This window comes from Hypanus sabinus, chromosome 5 (assembly GCF_030144855.1).
Source record: "Hypanus sabinus isolate sHypSab1 chromosome 5, sHypSab1.hap1, whole genome shotgun sequence".
Taxonomy (NCBI): domain Eukaryota; kingdom Metazoa; phylum Chordata; class Chondrichthyes; order Myliobatiformes; family Dasyatidae; genus Hypanus; species Hypanus sabinus.
The window spans coordinates 33,784,607-33,801,624 of record NC_082710.1 but is presented as its reverse complement, the minus strand read 5'-3'; the positions used below and the strand labels follow the sequence as shown (position 1 = coordinate 33,801,624).

At 42.9% G+C, this 17,018-nt stretch overlaps 1 protein-coding gene across 1 annotated transcript in view; it reads right to left on the bottom strand.

Annotated features, from left to right (window-relative positions):
* LOC132393872 (transmembrane channel-like protein 2-A) overlaps positions 1-16,154 on the bottom strand; it is a 65,462-nt gene extending 49,308 nt beyond the window's left edge. The window contains exon 1 of the mRNA XM_059969266.1: positions 16,103-16,154. Coding sequence (XP_059825249.1) covers positions 16,103-16,154 — 52 coding nt within the window. The remainder of the gene's footprint in view (positions 1-16,102) is intronic.
* Positions 16,155-17,018: the final 864 nt, after the last annotated feature.

Genomic DNA, 17,018 nt, shown 5'->3' with positions numbered 1-17,018 from the left:
ATGGAGGGATACAGAGGAAGGTAGACGACAGGACAAGTAAAAACAGGTAGGAGCAAAGTAAGATGCAGTGGGATGGATAGTTCGACGTGTGTATATTTTAATGCGAGGAGCATCATGGGTAAAGGTGATGAAAATGAGTCAGATCGGTAAGTGGCGCTGTGATGCCGTGGCCATTACAAGGACTTGGTTGAGAGAGGAAAGGGAACGTGCACTCAGTTACCCAGGGTTGTGCTAAAAGATAGAGAGAGAGAGAGAGAGAGAGAGAGAGGTAAAAGAGGGGGGAGTTGCATTACTAATCAAGGACAATATCACAGCTGCAGTCAGAGGGGACGTAATGGAGGGCTTGACCTTTAAGTCTATATGGGTAGGAAGGAAATGAGGGACATCATGGGGGACGTTAATTTCCCTGATATAAACTGGAACTTTCTTAGTGCAAGAGGTTTAATGGGGCAGAATTAGTTAGGTCCATCTAGGAGGATTATAGGGAAGCCAGAAAAGAACTCAAAAAGGAAATTAGGAAAGATGGGGGGTTCTTGGCTAGTAGGATTAAAGTGAATCCCAAGCATTCTATGTGTACAGTACAATGTCTATAAAAAGTGTTTCCCCCACCCCCCACCCCTTGGAAGTTTCATGTTTTATTGTTTTACGACATTGAATGACAGTAGATTTAATTTGGCTTTTCTGACACAGTTCAACAGAAAAAAGACTTTCGAGTCAAAGTGAAAACAAGTCTCTACAAAGTGGTTGAAATTAATCGCAAATATAAAACACAAAAAAAAACGATCACCAAGGCATTCACCCTCTTACTTAGTACTTATTACTTACTTAGTAGATGCACCTTTGATAGTAATTACAGCCTTGACTCTGTGGATAGGTCTCTATCAGCTTTGCACATCTGGACACTGCAATTTTCCCCTTTCTTCTTTACATAACTGCTCAAGCACTGTCAGATTGCATGGGGATCATGAGTGAACAGTCCTTTCCAAGACCATCCACAAATTCTCAGTTGGATTGAGGTTTGGACTCTGACTTCGCCGCTCCAGGGCCTGCTGCGGTGAAGTATCACCACAGCATGATGCAGCCACCACCGTGCTTCACAGTTAGTGTGGTGTTTGGCTTACACCAAACATAGCATTTAGTCTGATGGACAAAAAGCTCAAATTTGGTTTCATCGGACCATAGAACGTTCTTACAGCCTACTTCAGAGTCTCCCACATGCCTTCCGGCAAACCACAGCCGAGATTTCATGTGAGTTTTTTTTTTCAACAGTGGCTTTCTTTTTCTCAATCTCTCATAGGGCTGCTACTGGTGAAGCACCCAGGCAACAGTTGTTGCATGCACAGTCTCTCCCATCTCCGCCACTGAAGCTTGTAAATCCTCCAGAGTTGTCACAGGTCTCTTGCCAGCCTCCCTCACTACTCCCCGTCTTGCACAGTCACTCAGTTTTTGAGGATGGACTGCTTTAGGCAGATTTACAGCTGTGCCAATTTCTTGCCATTTCCTGATGACTGAATTAACTGTACTCTAAGGGATATTCAGTGAATTGTAAATTTTCTTGTATCCATCTCCTGACTTGCTATTTTCAATAACCTTTTTGTGAAGTTGTTTGGGGTGTATTTTTGTCTTCATGTTTTTGCCATGAGATTGTCTCACCACAATTGGACCTTCCAGATCTAGGTGTATTTTCACTATAGTCATTTGAAACACCTTGACTGCACACAGGTCTCCAAAATCAGATCTCCTTTTAACTAATTATGTGACCTCTACAACCAGTTGGCTACACTAATGATGATTTGGTATGTCATATTAAAGGAACTGAATACTTAAGCAATCAATTATTTTGTTTTATATTTGTAATTCATTTGGATCACTTTGTAGAGATCCGTTTAGACTTTGACTCGAAAAAGTCTTTTTCTGTTGATCAGCATCAAAAAAGCCAAATTAAATCCATTATGATTCAACGTTGTAAAACAATAAAACATAAGAACTTCTGGGAGGGTGAATACTTTCTATAGGCACTGTATATACATCAAGAGCATGAGCATAACTAGGAAGAGGGTAGGACCACTCAAAGATAAAGGGGGGAACATTTGTTTGGATGAGGAGGATGTGGGTGAGGTCCATAATGAGGACTTTACATCAGTATTTACCAGAGAAGGACATGGAGGAGAGGACAATTAGTGTCTTGTGTCTCAATGTTCTTGGGCATTTTGAAGTAAAGGAGGAGGTAGTGTTAGGTTGCTTAAAGAACATTAAACTGGATAAGTTGGCAGGGCCTGATGGAATAAAGTCTCTCATGGGAAGCTCATCCAAAAGATTAACATGTATGGGATCCATGGTGAATTAGCCATTCGGATTCAGAACTGGTGTGCCCATAGAAGACTGAAATAGTGGTCAAAGAGACTTATTCTAGCTGGAGGTCAGTGATTAGTGGTGTTCCACAGGGATCTGCTGCTTGTGATGTATACAAGTAACTTGAATGAAAATGTAGATAGGTGGGTTAGTACGTAGTAGATTTGCAGATGATACGAAGCTTGGTGGTATTGTGGATAGTGTAGAAGACTGGTAAAGAATACAACGTGATAAGGATCAGTTGCAGATATGGGCAGAGAAATGGTAGATGGAGTTTAACCCAGCCGAATGTGAAGTGTTGCACTTTGGAAGGGTATACTACTAAAGGCATTTCCTTTAACAGCATTGACAAGCACAGGGATCTTGAGGTCCAAGTTTATAGCTCCCTGAAAATGGCTACACAGGTTGGTAGGGTAGTTAAGAAGGCACATGATATGCTTGCATTAGTCGAGGCATTAAGTTCAAAAGTCAAGAAGTATGTTGCAGCTCTATAAAACTAATTAAGCTGCATCTGCAGTATTACAAACAGTTCTGGTCGCATAATGATAGGAAAAATGTCGAGGTTTTGGAGAGGATGCACAAAAGGTTTACCAGGATGCTGCCTGGATTAGAGGGTATGTGCTATAATGAAAGGTTGGACAAACTTGGCTTGTTCTCTTTGGAGCAGTAGAGACTGAGGGGAGATCTGATAAAGGTTTATAAGATTATGAAAGGCATAGATAGAGCAGACAGGTGGTGCCTTTTCTCAGCATTGAAATGTCTCCACCCGAGGGCATGCATTTAAGGTGGTGGGTGGGGGGGGGGGTAATTTCAAAGGAGATGTGAGGGGCAACATTTTTATACAGAGAGTGGTGGTGCCTGGAATGTTCTGCCTGGGTGGTGGAAAGGAAGGTATATCAGGGATTTTAAAAGACGTCTAGATAGGCACATGAATGTGAGGAAAATGGAAGGATATAGAAGTTATGCAGGCAGAAGAGTTTAGTTTAGTTGGCTAATTAACTATTAGTTGAAATGGATCGGCATAATATTGTGGGCCAAAAGGCCGATTCCTGTTCTATAATGTTCTATGTATTGTTTTAGTCAGTGTACAATAACGTAAAGCAGTGGAATTTTGTTATGTTCTGTCACAACTTCCACTAGTGAATTTCTCGAAGTCTCAAAGTAAGGCCTAGCAAAATGTGTGTGAAAAAGAGACTGTTAAGAGGTTCTTGACCCAAAGTGTTGACTGTCAATTTCTCTCCACAGATGCTGGCTGGCCTGTAGAGTTGTTCAAGCAGTTTAATATTTGACACAATTATAGATACAGCTAGATTGCCTGAATATGTAGAAAACATCCAAAGATAGAAGCAGGGGCAGGTCATTTGCTAGTCAGCCTGCTCTGCCATTTAATATGATTTTGGCAGTTTATCCTTAGGAAATATAAACCACTTCTTCAGTATTCTCAATGCATGTCTATAGATCGAGGGGGAAAAAAAGAGACTTAACAGACCAATTATCTCTAGCAGTTGGTGAAGTTCTGGGAAATGAACAATATGTATGCATCCTGTACATTGGAGGTCTTTCTGGAGAGTACCTCTTCAGTAGGTAGTACAATACTGAATATTGTATTTCACCTGATGATGAGCCAGCTTACTGAGGTCCCCACACATTGTTGCAAAAGCAATGTAGCACTTAATGAAGGCAATGAGAACTTATACTTGTTAAATAAATTTGCATTTCAGGTTAAAAATAAAAACAGTACACATAAGCAGTACTGTATGCGTGAGAGAAAACATTTCACTCTAATGTCCTGACATTATAAATAGTCTTGCAATGTAATTAAGCAGTAGCAACTTTAGAATGTTATTAGCTTTTGCTATCAAGAATTTAATGCAATCGCTGCCCCAAGACTCCCAGCTTTAATAATCTAATTTCCACTACTTTCTAGAATAAACTAGTTATCACATTCTCTCCCAGGATTTCCATCATCTGGGGCTTCCTGGCATCAATGCTCCAGGTGCACTCAGCAAAGCCTGAATTATTGCCAGCATAGCTCATTCACCGATAGATAGGCCAGGACATTCCTTGTTCCCTGAGCACAATGAAGTACAAGGCTCTGACTTTGCGAGGAGCAGCCCCTTGGAATGCTACTGGTTTAATAAGCAGGAAGCCTCTCCGAAGATCTGGTAATCTTTAAAACAGAACACGGAACATTACAGCACAAGAGCATGCCCTTTGTTCCATGGCACCTGTTCCAAATACAATTCCAAATTAAATTAAATCTCCTCTGCCTGGACTTGATCCATATGACTCCATTCTATGTATGTTCATATTTAGAAGTTAAATGCCACTGTCATGTCTGCTTCTACCACTGCCCCTGGCAGCCCATTGAAGGCACGCACCGTACGCCTCTCTGTATATAAATACTTGCCTTTCACAGCTCCTTTAAACTCCCCTCCACCACAACATTAAATGCTTGTCCTCTGATAATTGACATAAAACTCAGTAAAAGGCAGTCTTAACAGATCATCTGTTCAATCTTTTTCATGATGATATTGCTACTAGATTGGGTCTGTGGCAGGTGGTGAGGGAACAAGAGAGAACATGTACTCGATATTATCCTCACCAGTCTGCCTGTTGCAGATGCGTCCTTCTGCGATAATACTGGAAGAAGTGACTACCATACTGTCCTTATGGAAAAGAAATCCCATCTTCACAATCAAAATGACTTCATGTTGCACAACTACCATGTAAATGGGGCCCTGTGACATGAGGTCTCGCAGCCCAGGACTGGACTGCAGAATTATACCCAACCATCGTCTGGAAACTCGTGGCCTGCATTTACCCACTCTTCCATTACAATCAAACCAGGAAAACAACCCCGCTTCCTTGAAGAATCAGAATCAAATTTAATATCACCAGCCTATGTCATGAAATCACCAGCAGCAGTACAATGAACTACATGATAAAAATAGAGGTGTTACGTGTCCCGTAACTGGATAACTTACCAGCAAAGATAGAGAGGTCTGTTGAAGTCTGTTGTCACTATTTTCAAATGTTTTTATTTATAAAGGGACACAAAAGTAGGGTTAATACATACATTCAGATTGTGCACATCGTCAACATTCAATCTAAAGCACGGGTATAGTAATAATCATCATTAAGAAGTGAGCTCTGCTGGTGTCTAGGGGTTAATAGATTGTCCGTTGGATAAAAGTCACTCTGAAAGTCTGCAGGCCTCAGCCCTTTTAAAATCGCTGGGTTTTGCGTGGGGCGACCGAGAGAGAGAGATTGGGGGGGAGAAGAGAAAGAACTTGCTGAGTCTTGATGAAGCTTCCGTGAAATTGGGGGAGCGTTGGTTTCCTCTCCCTGATGTTAGTTAAAAGCGGTTTTCTGTGATTCCAGCCACAAATTCCAATCCCGGAATCTAACGCACGTGGCTTCCTTCAGAATGGCTTCCCGCTGCTGCGGGATCACTCTCTCATGTCTTCTCGGTGCGTCTGAGGGGCTGTGTCCCTGAGACTCTCCTTTATACTTCCTCACGGGGTCGCAGGTGTCAATCAGGTTGGGATGATGCAATCTCTCTCAAAACCAGCCCACCTTGCCCGAGGGCTTTTCACGTGGTCTCCATGAGACAATAGTTGCTGGCATCTTATTCTGTATCCCTGGTGGGACGTGCAATTTTTCACGTTTCTCTCTCTCTCACTTCCTGGGTCTACTGACCCCCCCCCCCCCCAACGGGTGCTCTTGCAATTCTCACAAAGGAGGGGGCTGGGATCATAACACCTCCCCTCTTAAAAAAACGTTCTACCAGCGGTTAAAACGGAGTGGTTCACAGTCTTACAGGAGTTTTGGATCTAACACAATACACAAGTTTTTCTTTTCACAAAATACTACCGTTATACATTCAAGTCAGTATCTAAATAGTTAACGATTACAGTGTCCCTTTCTTTCATATCTTAACATTGCGAACCGTACATCAGACTTCAATTCAATAACCACTTATTTAATTTTTTTTTCTAAGCAACAAAACTAAGGAGGTGTGACCTTAGCTTAGGTGCATTTACAAAAGTTTACGCGACTACTAATCGTTTCAGTCGTTTAACTTAACCGGCAGGTCTCCAAAAGGGCTGTATTTATTATTCACAGGCTTTAGCGCAAACCTGTTCAACCTGCCTGGCTGTCTAACAATGGCATCTCCATTAACCGTCGCCTCTTTTTCAGCGAGCCCCCCGTGGGGAACTTGAGTAATTTTTCGTGGTGAACTCTCACCAGCCTCGTTCATCGGGGTTATTTTTGCAGCACCATGCCCCAAACTTAGACCCTTTTCACCCAATTCTTCGATTTTACCCAGGTGGCTGGCCCTTTTATCAGTCCCCTTCAGGTTATTGGTGTTTGATTCGAACTCTTCGCTCAAGTAGCCTGTCGAAGGCAGCCTTTTCACACCCCATCCTGGCGTAACAATAGAGTGGGGGGCCCCGCTATTCCCTGGCTCACTCTGTGAGCAATCTGCCAGGTTTAAGATTTCTTCCTTCGATTTGGAAACTACAGGCTTTCCGTTTCCTTCGCCAACAATCCTCACCCCCCCCCCATTCTTAAATTCTGCATTAACTTCGAGTACAGACGCCGGGGAACTCACACTTTCCCCGGTTACCAAGGTTAACCCTTTTCCCACTGAACCGAGTCCATCTGACCCACAAGGACGGCCGCCCCGTTCCACTGGGTCAGATACGTCAGACTTCTTCTGAGCTCCGTTACTAGGTTCAGCCCCTCGGGCATCCCCATCTTGGACACACTCAAACGGGACATTGGCCTCTTCCAGGCTTTCAACACCCGTACCTTTTTCAAATTCTAACCTCCCCCGATCCTCCCAGTTACTCTCTGGGCAGCTCCCACCCGGGGAAGTTCCCAGTTACTCTCTGAGCAGCTCCCACCCGGGGAAGGCGCAACCCTGCGAGCTGAAACAACCTCCTCGGCCTTTTCAGCAGACCCCTTCGAGGCAAGGGTATCCTTTCCATCTAGGACTGCCCTCCTCTCGTTATCGGGAACACCTTTAGAACTCTCAAGTTCTTCAAACAATTCTGCCAAACCAGATAGATCATCCATGTCCAACTCTGGACCTTTCAACAGCTTTATCTGTTTCTCATCTTTATCTCCTACCTTTAGGACCTTTCTCTTCGCTAAAGGCAGATCTATCTCCTCTCCCTTACCCCCTTTCACTTTACTACTCTTCGTCTTACCACCCTCGAAACCCTCATGGCACAGGGTCGGCAAAGACGTCTCGGCCAAATCAAAACTGGCCAGATTTAAACTGCTCTCGTTCACAGCTCTCTCTCTCGACAGGCTGCGAGTGACCTCGCCGGTGAGATGGTCCTTGTGCGCTAGGGACGGGGCCACCGTACTCGCCGGTCGCCAGGTCGGCAGCATGGCTGACCAAACCTTACCCCCTGCTAAGTCGTTTCCCAGCAGTATGTTCACGTCAGCTCTCGGGAATTCTGAGGGCACCCCTATTTCAACTGATCCATACACCAGCTCACAATCCAGAATTACCTTATATAAGGGCACCATTTCTATCCATTTATTTATTCCTTCCACCTTTACCATGCCCGTTTCTCGACCAAATTCTAGTACCTTACGGCTAACCAGGGATAATTCAGAGCCCGTATCCCTCCAGATTCGTACGGAAACTGGTGGGTCTCCCTCCGTCACAGACACAGTTCCGTGTGACAGACAACTCCCAGAGCCCTCTCGTACTCTGTCTACCCTCGGCTCTCTGGTCGATTTGCTGATTACCACGGCACACCCGATAGGGACTGTGGCTTTCCCTCTTCCTATCTCTTTCCTCGGAGCAAAGCATCGAGATGCAATGTGCCCCTCCTTTCCACAATTAAAACAGGTCAAACCTGGAGCCCTCTGGCCGTCTTGCTTTTCCCCCTCAACCTTACCGCTAGCTCCCGGTGGGACCTCTGCCTCACTCGTCGGACTTTCTCGATCGTTCCCACGGTCTCTCTGGGGACCTTTATTCGAGGATGTCTTGTGGGTTAGGACATATTTGTCCGCCAACCTGGCAAATTCTGAAATGGACTTATCCGGCTTCTCATTCAAATACACCCGGATCTCCTCCGGAACAACTTTTGAATTCCTCAATCAAAAAATAACTCCCTGAGATGCCCATAATCCTCGCCCACTCTTTCCGTGGTGCACCAACGGTCCAAGAGCACCCCCTTCTCATGGGCTAGCTTGGTATACGTTTGATTCCACCCTTTCCTTAAATTTCTAAACTTTTGTCTGTAGGCCTCAGGTACCAATTCGTAAGTCCGGAGAATTACCTTTTTTACCTCATCATAATTCTCCGCTACTCCCTCCTCCAGGGACAAGGCCGTATATGCTCGTTGGGCTTTCCCCTTTAACACACTTTGTAACAACGTCACCCACTGCTCTTTTGGCCACTTCTGATTTACTGCCACCTTTTCAAAAAGCAAGAAATAGCTATCGACATCTGTCTCCTCGAACGGGGGCACCAATCTCAACTCCCTACTAACATTAAACCGCTCTGCTTGTCTAACCCTTGATCTCATTGTTCGTTCTTCATCTTCTCAATTTCCTGGTCATGTTGCCTCTGTTTCTCATTCTCGGCCCGTTCCTTCTCTTTCTCGGCCTGTTCCCTCTCTTTCTCTTCAGCTTCTAGCTTCTTTAGGTTAATTTCATGCTGCCTTTGCCTTTCCCTCTCTCTCTCTTGCCTTTCCCTCTCTCTCTCTCTCTCTCTCTCTCTCTTTCTCTCTCAGCCGCTTCCAGCTCTTTTAACTTAATTTCATGTTCCAACTTCAATTTCTCCACCTCTAACTGAACCGTCCCACTTGATGGTATCTCTTCAGGGATATCTCCCAATACCTCAGCTTCAAACACCTTCTTCCCAATGTAATACTGGGTTATGGCCCTTCGTACCTCCCACTTTTTCATGGACAACCTCACTTCTGTGAGGTTCAACCCCTTCGCCAAATTTAACAAGTCTGATTTGGTGGCCGCCTCTAGCACCCCCACCATTTGGTTTTCCATAAATTCCCCCATGTCCATCTTTGCTGGTTTCCCGTCTGGCTACCCGCGTAACCAGATTCAAGTTTTTTTTTTTATTTACAAGCCCAATTCACTGGCCTCCCAATTTGGTGTCAAATCCCGGACGAGCCCCCAATTGTTACGTATCCCGTAACTGGATAACTTACCAGCAAAGATAGAGAGGTCTGTTGAAGTCTGTTGTCACTATTTTCAAACGTTTTTATTGACACAAAAGTAGGGTTAATACATACATTCAGATAGTGCACATCGTCAACATTCAACCTAAAGCGTGGGTATAGTAATAATCATTATTAAGAAGTGAGCTCTGCTGGTGTCTAGGGGTTAATAGATTGTCCATTGGAAATATAAAAGTCACTCTGAAAGTCTGCAGGCCTCAGCCCTTTTAAAATCGCTGGGTTTTGCGTGGGGCGACCGAGAGAGAGAGATTGGGGGGAGAAGAGAAAGAACTTGCCGAGTCTTGATGAATCTTCCGTGAAATAGGGGGAGCATTGGTTTCCTCTCCCCGATGTTAGTTAAAAGCGGTTTTCTGTGATTCCAGCCACAAATTCCAATCCCGGAATCTAACGCACGTGGCTTCCTTCAGAATGGCTTCCCACTGCTGCGGGATCACTCTCTCGTGTCTTCTGGGTGCGTCTGAGGGGCTGTGTCCCTGAGACTCTCCTTTATACTTCCTCACGGGGTCGCAGGTGTCAATCAGGTTGGGATGATGCAATCTCTCTCTCAAAACCAGCCCACCTTGCCTGAGGGCTTTTCACGTGGTCTCCATGAGACAATAGTTGCTGGCATCTTATTCTGTATTCCTGGTGGGACGTGCAATTTTTCACGTTTCTCTCTCTCTCACTTCCTGGGTCTACTGACCCCCCCCCCCCCTCAACGGGTGCTCTTGTGATTCTCACAAAGGAGGGGGCTGGGATCATAACAGAGGGAAAAGCTGAGTTACATTAACTATATATTAAATAGTTAAGTTATAATAAGTAGTGTAAAATAACAAGTAAAAAAAGTAGTGAAACAATGTTGATGATTTCAATGTCCATTTGGAAAATGGTTGGCAGAGAGGAAGAAGCTGTTCCTGAATCTCCAAGTGTGTGCCTTCAGCTTTCGGTACCTCCTTCCCATCAGTAACAGTGTGAAGAGGGCTTGTCCTGCATGGTGGGAATCCTTAATGATGGATGCCACCTTCCTAAGGCACTCCTTGAAGATGTCTCAGATACCATGGATTCTGGTACCGATGACAGAGCTGACTAATCTTACAAGTTGATTTCAGTTTTGTGCAGCAGTGCCTCCATGCCTGATGGTGATGCAGCCAGTCAGAATGTTGTCCACGGTATACTTGTTGAAGTTTTTGAGTATGGATGGGTCCCAGGAGAAGCACTGGGCATTTCTCAGAATGAGAAATTAACCTGGACAGGAGAGAATTGCCTTGCATAGTAAACAGCATTACCAACATGAAATAGATGGGGCTAAGTAATTCCATAACGAATGGATTAGAATTTTGCTCTGAAGTCCTGCTATATCCAGTCATGAATGCTAATAGACAAATAACTCTCTGGAGGACCAAGCTCCATGGTTTCTCATGTCACAAGAAGCAGGACAAACCCAACCTGGCCATTTAACGCCCAATTAGTCTGCTCATGATCATCAGCAAAGTGCTGGAAGAGATCATCAACCATGCCATCAAGTGGCACTTTCTTAATACTTTCTTACAGAAGCTCAGTTTAGGCTCCATAAAGTCCTCAGATCTTGAGTTCATTACGGCTTTGGTCCAAACATGGACAAAGAGCTTAAAATGAGAGTAAACACAAGAGATTCTGCAGATACTGTAAGTCCTGATGAAGATCTAATTGTTTTATAGTCTTATTGTTCTCGGCCCAAAACATTGACTGTTTATTCCCTTCAGTAGATGCTGCTTGACTTGTAGAGTTGCTGGAACAGTTTGTGTGAAATGAGAGTAACTGCCTTTAACTTCAAAGCAGTTTTTATTGAGCATAATATCAAGGAACCCTGGATAAATTAGGGTCAACAGAAATCAGGGGGAAACCTTCCGCAGGTTGGAATTGTAGCTGTAAGGAGTTGTGGTATTTAGAGGTTAACCATCTCAGCCACAGTGCATCTCTGCAAGGGTTTGTCAGGGTAGTGTCCTAGGCCCAACTATCTTCAGCTGCTCCCTCAATGACCGTCTTTCAGTCATAACGTCAAAAATAGGGATATTCACTGATGATTGCACAATATTCAGCACATTCTTGACCCCTTTGATAATGAAGCAGTCCACAATCAAATGTAGCAAGACCTGTACAATATGGAGGCCTGGGCTGATAGGCAGCAAGCATAAGTGCCCCACATAATTGCCAGCCAATGACAATATCAAAGAAGAGAAAATCCAGCTTTCACCTCCATCACTCAATGGCATTGCAGCAGCTTTTCTCAAGAGTCTCGATCCAGAGGCAGAAACAAGAGGACCATAGGAGGAGTAAAAGAAATAAATGAAGCAATGAAAATCATCACCCAAGTGAACGTTGAAATCCTTACAAATAACATAAAAATCCCCTTTGATGTATTAGTAACACTAACCACATTGGCAAGGAAAAAATGTAATAATTGGCTGCACAACAATCTAGAGTTACTCAGTAAACCACTGAAGATCTCATCTTGGATATCCGCATCTGCAGAGTTTTTCATATTTGTTACATTATGGAGTGTGGAATTGATATTTTTCTAAGTTGCAGTACAGTTGGTATTTGAGGAGGTTTCCCATATCACACTTCGCTTTCTTGTGAAATATTCTTTATATCTGTTCTGTACTGTTCCCTTTTTCTTTTTTGAGCATCTGTCAGTCCTAGTCCACCCATGATGTCATCTGCTTCATCAGCCATGCAGTATATCAATGTGCTTACTTGATGCTCTTCTGAAGCTTGAGTGAAATTGTTTGCAACCCTAACTTTCTCAAATCATCCCAGCTATCTCTCAAAGTCCCCTAGTTTAGAAAAATCAAATATCTTGTGAGTCTTTATTAGGTAGGTACTGCAGGTGTTTGAGTCATTTTCCTGCTTGTTTGTTTGTATTTTTAATTTATTTGGACTACAAGAGTCTTCTTCTCTCTCCCTGACAGTTTGACTGACTTCTCTGCTGTGTCACTGTGCACTTCCATAGACTAGTGGCTCATAGATTATTAAAATGTATCTGGATTGTCCTGGACATTGGGAGCCAGCCAGCGGAGGGGGCGGGTGTTGGTTCCTGTCAAGCCTGTCCCCACTGACACCTCCAAGCACCTCCCAGTCTCTACCTGTGCAGGCAGCTCCCAGTCTCTACTCAGCTAATAGGATTTGCCTGCTGCTCACTCCAGACTCATTACCTGCAGCCTACTTAACCCCATCATTGAACCAGTAGCTCCTAGCTTTCACTCTCCCTGCATAAAGTTTACCTTGTTGCTTGTTGTATTTAGCTTCTGCTCCCTCTTGCTTTGTGGTCCCCATACGGCTTGTTATTCTGTGACCTATTACTAAACTTATCATTTACTGCTTTTTGGTGAAGCCTGCTCTATATTTCCTGACAGAATATATATTGAACATAGAAGATGATAATAAAAACATAAAATGATGTAAACACTCATCAGGGCAGGCAGTATCTGTGGAAAAAGAAACAGAGCTTAAGTTTCAGGTCAAGGATCCTTCATTCAAACTGTTTCTGCTTCAACAAATGTTTCTGGGTCTGCTGTATTTCCAACATCTTCTGTTTGTTATTTCAGACTTTTGACTTCTGCAACTTATCGAGTTTCAATATCGATAAAATGTTAATAAGTATACCCTTCCTTTTCATTTTCCATCATCCCACCATCTATTCACTTGCAAGCTATCAATACCCCCATGCCCATGCTATCATCCTGCTCTTGTAGTTTCTTTTCCAAACTCAAGAACTTTCATTTGATCAAACACAAATGATAAAGCCTTTAAAGAGGAAGTCAAAAGTTAATCACCCTATCAATATTATCAAACAATTGTTTCCAATAGTTCAGACTCTGACACTCTTCATGATGTACATAGCAAACTACTTCCATTAACACATACGATATATTGCTGGGCTCATGAGTTACAACCATATCAGGTGGTCCATCTGCCCACATCCTGGAGAAGGAGGTGTGCTATACACAAGTTCTATTGCAGAAGCCTCAACTAAGGATTTTGATGGAACTAGCTCCAGAAGAATGGTGCTGAACATGTAAAATGATCTACCGATTGTTTGAGACCAGACACTATTGTCAGACAGTAGTTACTAGTTAATGTCTGAACTGAAGATCATAAATAGTGCTAATTTCCAACCATATGGATTTCAATCTAAATTTGTAATTAGTTGTCAAGTAATTTGGAGGCATAATTAGATCAGATACTAAAATCTAAATATTTAACCATGTCGATCCATTGTTTCAATCACAGAAAAATCAATTTCTAATTTTAAAAAGGATTCCATTATCTAGGAAAAACATATTCTTAGATACCGCCAAAGATAATTACTAGTGTCTTAGAGCAATACAGTACAGAAACATATTCTGTGGTCCACCAAATCCACAGCAAACATTTCCATTTTTAAAACCAATACTACCATGACTCATTTTATTAACCCCATTTACCTACTAACTCTCCTCTCCATTCTGGTTCTACTGCTTTTCTAACACACTAGGGACAATTTTCGATGACAATTCACCCACCAACCCACAGTTGTTGGGACGTTGGAGGAAACTGGGGAACCCAGAGGAAATTCATGTTGGCACAGGCAACATGCAAGCTCCACATTACCATCCACATAGGTCAGGATTGAACCCAGGCTGCAGAAGCTATGAGACAAGCTGTTCCTCAGTACTTTCTGTGTCTTAGAAAGTACTGCTGAAAAATGGTTTTATAATAAATAAAAGCAAAAGTTTCAGGGAAAAAATCAAAACTGCAGCAAATGATGTGATAGAAAGATCTTTTATTATTAAATCATGTAGACAATAATAATTATAACACAGATGCTCAATTTTTGTTCATGCATCACTGAAAAAGCATTTGACAAACGTGGAAAAACTTATGATCGCAATAAAACCTTCAGTAATCATTGAATCAATGTAAAATAAGAGCAGGGCCAAAATCCTATCATATCTGTTGGAGCTATTCAATCTTATGTCCCGTGGCATATGATTTATTCACCTTTGAGCATTTATATAACTCCATTTGAAAAGTACTACTGGAATTTTCTTCATTGCCCTTTCAGTCACTGGATTCCAGTTCATAATAATGTGGCTTAAAACAGAAGTTTCCTCAAGCCTTGGTCCTTCTGCCATTCAGCTAATGTTGATAAGCTATTTGCCACCAGAAATGGTTTATCGTCAATCTCTAGGGTGCTGCAGTGTTCTGTTCCTAAGTACTGTTCAAAGGGTGGAAAAATAGCAAAAATAGAATGAGGGAGAGGATCATAGAAGCAGCTGTACCCAGTTAGTGAGAAAGTGCAGAAAGAGTGGTTACTAGTCATTACTCAGTGTGTGAGTGCATCTGCTCTGTGGTCATAGCTATGCTCAGCCAGGCCAAGCCCCCAGTAGTTAAAGCTCAGGCTCAGGGGGGTGTGGTGAGAAGGGGTGGTATGAATTGTGTCATTGCGAAGAGAAGGCATGTAAAAGTGCCCCATTCCCACCCAGTGGAAGATGACTGCAGCCCACAGCAGTCGGCAAATACATCCCCATCTATTTCAACAGCCTCTCAAACACTGGGCTATCCATTGGCTGTGCCTGTATCCTTTTTTCACTCTATTTGAGACCTATTTTCAGATCTTTGCATTATTGCTTCTGCACTCAGTAGAACAGCTGTTTCTTTTCCTGTCCCCCACCCCCACCATATGAGGTCACTACCACTTTACTATATATTTTCTGCATTTTGCTTAGACCTTGCTCTTCCTAAAGTATGGATCTGAGACTGTAGGATAAAGGATTTTATAAATATTTAATATAGCTTCCTTCCCTTTGTGCTCAATTACCACTGTTTATATTATTTCAAATTCCATTCATTTTTAATAGCCTCCTTCTAAGGTTTAGACACACACTCAATTCACAGACCCCCTTTTCCCCAGGCCAACCTTTAAAATTGTACCAACTATTTTATATTTGCCCTCCTTAGCTCTCCACCTTTACCCTTGTCTCAGTCCAGCTTCCTCTACTCAGTGTTCTAGTTATCATCCTGCTCCTTGGGTTCCATATTTTTGAGTTTTGCATCCATTGCCAATTTTACCCTGAATTTATACTTTGCATAAAATAGCCAAGATCATCAAGTACATTAAAGAAAAAGTCAATAGTCCGCTGAGGAACATCACTGGCCAACTCCGAGTAAACAACTGTTCCCCTCTTCCTATTAATTTTGATCCACTGCCACCGCAATTCCTTCCGTTTTAATTTCACCAGCAAGTACTCTTTCATAAGAATGACACATTCACCTCTGTTCCCCTTAGAGCCTCCCTCACAGATTAAAACAATGAAGACAAACATCACCTACACACTTGTTCGAAATATCTATCAAGGAGATTGAACAAGTGTCACAATTGATCGTTGACCAAAGTGAATGACGTGCCATGTAAATGAATCGTATTGTGCTAGCACGTTTGGTACAGTTATAAAAAACACTGTAAGTGCTCCAGAGTCGATTCAGATGAACAGCTTCTCGCAAAAGCATAAAATACTCACCCTCTTCCAAATCTTCAAACTTTTTCTTCTTGGTCTTATTGGTGTTCACCATGATCACCTCGTTTCGCCAGCTTCTCAATAAAAGGGGTGTTTCTCCTTGCTTCAGTCTGTGAGCTTACGTCCTGTGCGAGGGCAGCCGGTACCTGGGTAGCGTTGAATGCAACGCTCATGGGTGTTGTGACAGCCAGCACCGTAAGTAACTCGGCAACAAACGGACGACCAGGCTACATGGCAGGCATGACTATCATCATTTATTTCAGATTTATAGTTCATACATCGCTGATTATTCTATTCAGTAACGTATTTTGACCCATTTCATGAACCTTAATTGAGAGCAACGCTCGGCTTTTCACACTTTTCATATACTGTATATAAAACGTGTTAGCTGTCCAGTTCTGAAGCAAGGCCGAAGTCGGAGAGCAGCTTCGGTGGTAAACACAAACATTTCTTTAATGTGACCTGATATTTCAGAGCCAAATAACAAATAAAAAAAATCAGAAATGCACGATAGAAATGGTGGGAAGGACTTTCATCTCCCCACAGTAATCAGCAATCTTCCCGCAAACAGATAGTTTAATTTGAGCTGGCAACGCAAATGAGGACTCTTATGTGCAAAATCATTAGATTTCGGAAACGTTTTCTTTTCCGCCTTCGCTCTCTCCCTCATTCTTTCTCACTCACAGGGGTTCAATGCTCTCTTTATATTTGAGTTTGTATTTAATTTTCCTCCCACCTTGCTTCCTGTTCCTCTCTTCCGCATTCGGTTTTAGTTTTACCTAGATACGTATGTAGTTACACTCTGCATTCCCGCTGATTTCATTGAGGGGGAACGGGAAACTGGACCAAGACGTTGAAACAGGGAGAGAGCGGGCGCCAGAAACGACTGCAAAATTATTTTGCCGATATATGGGAGATT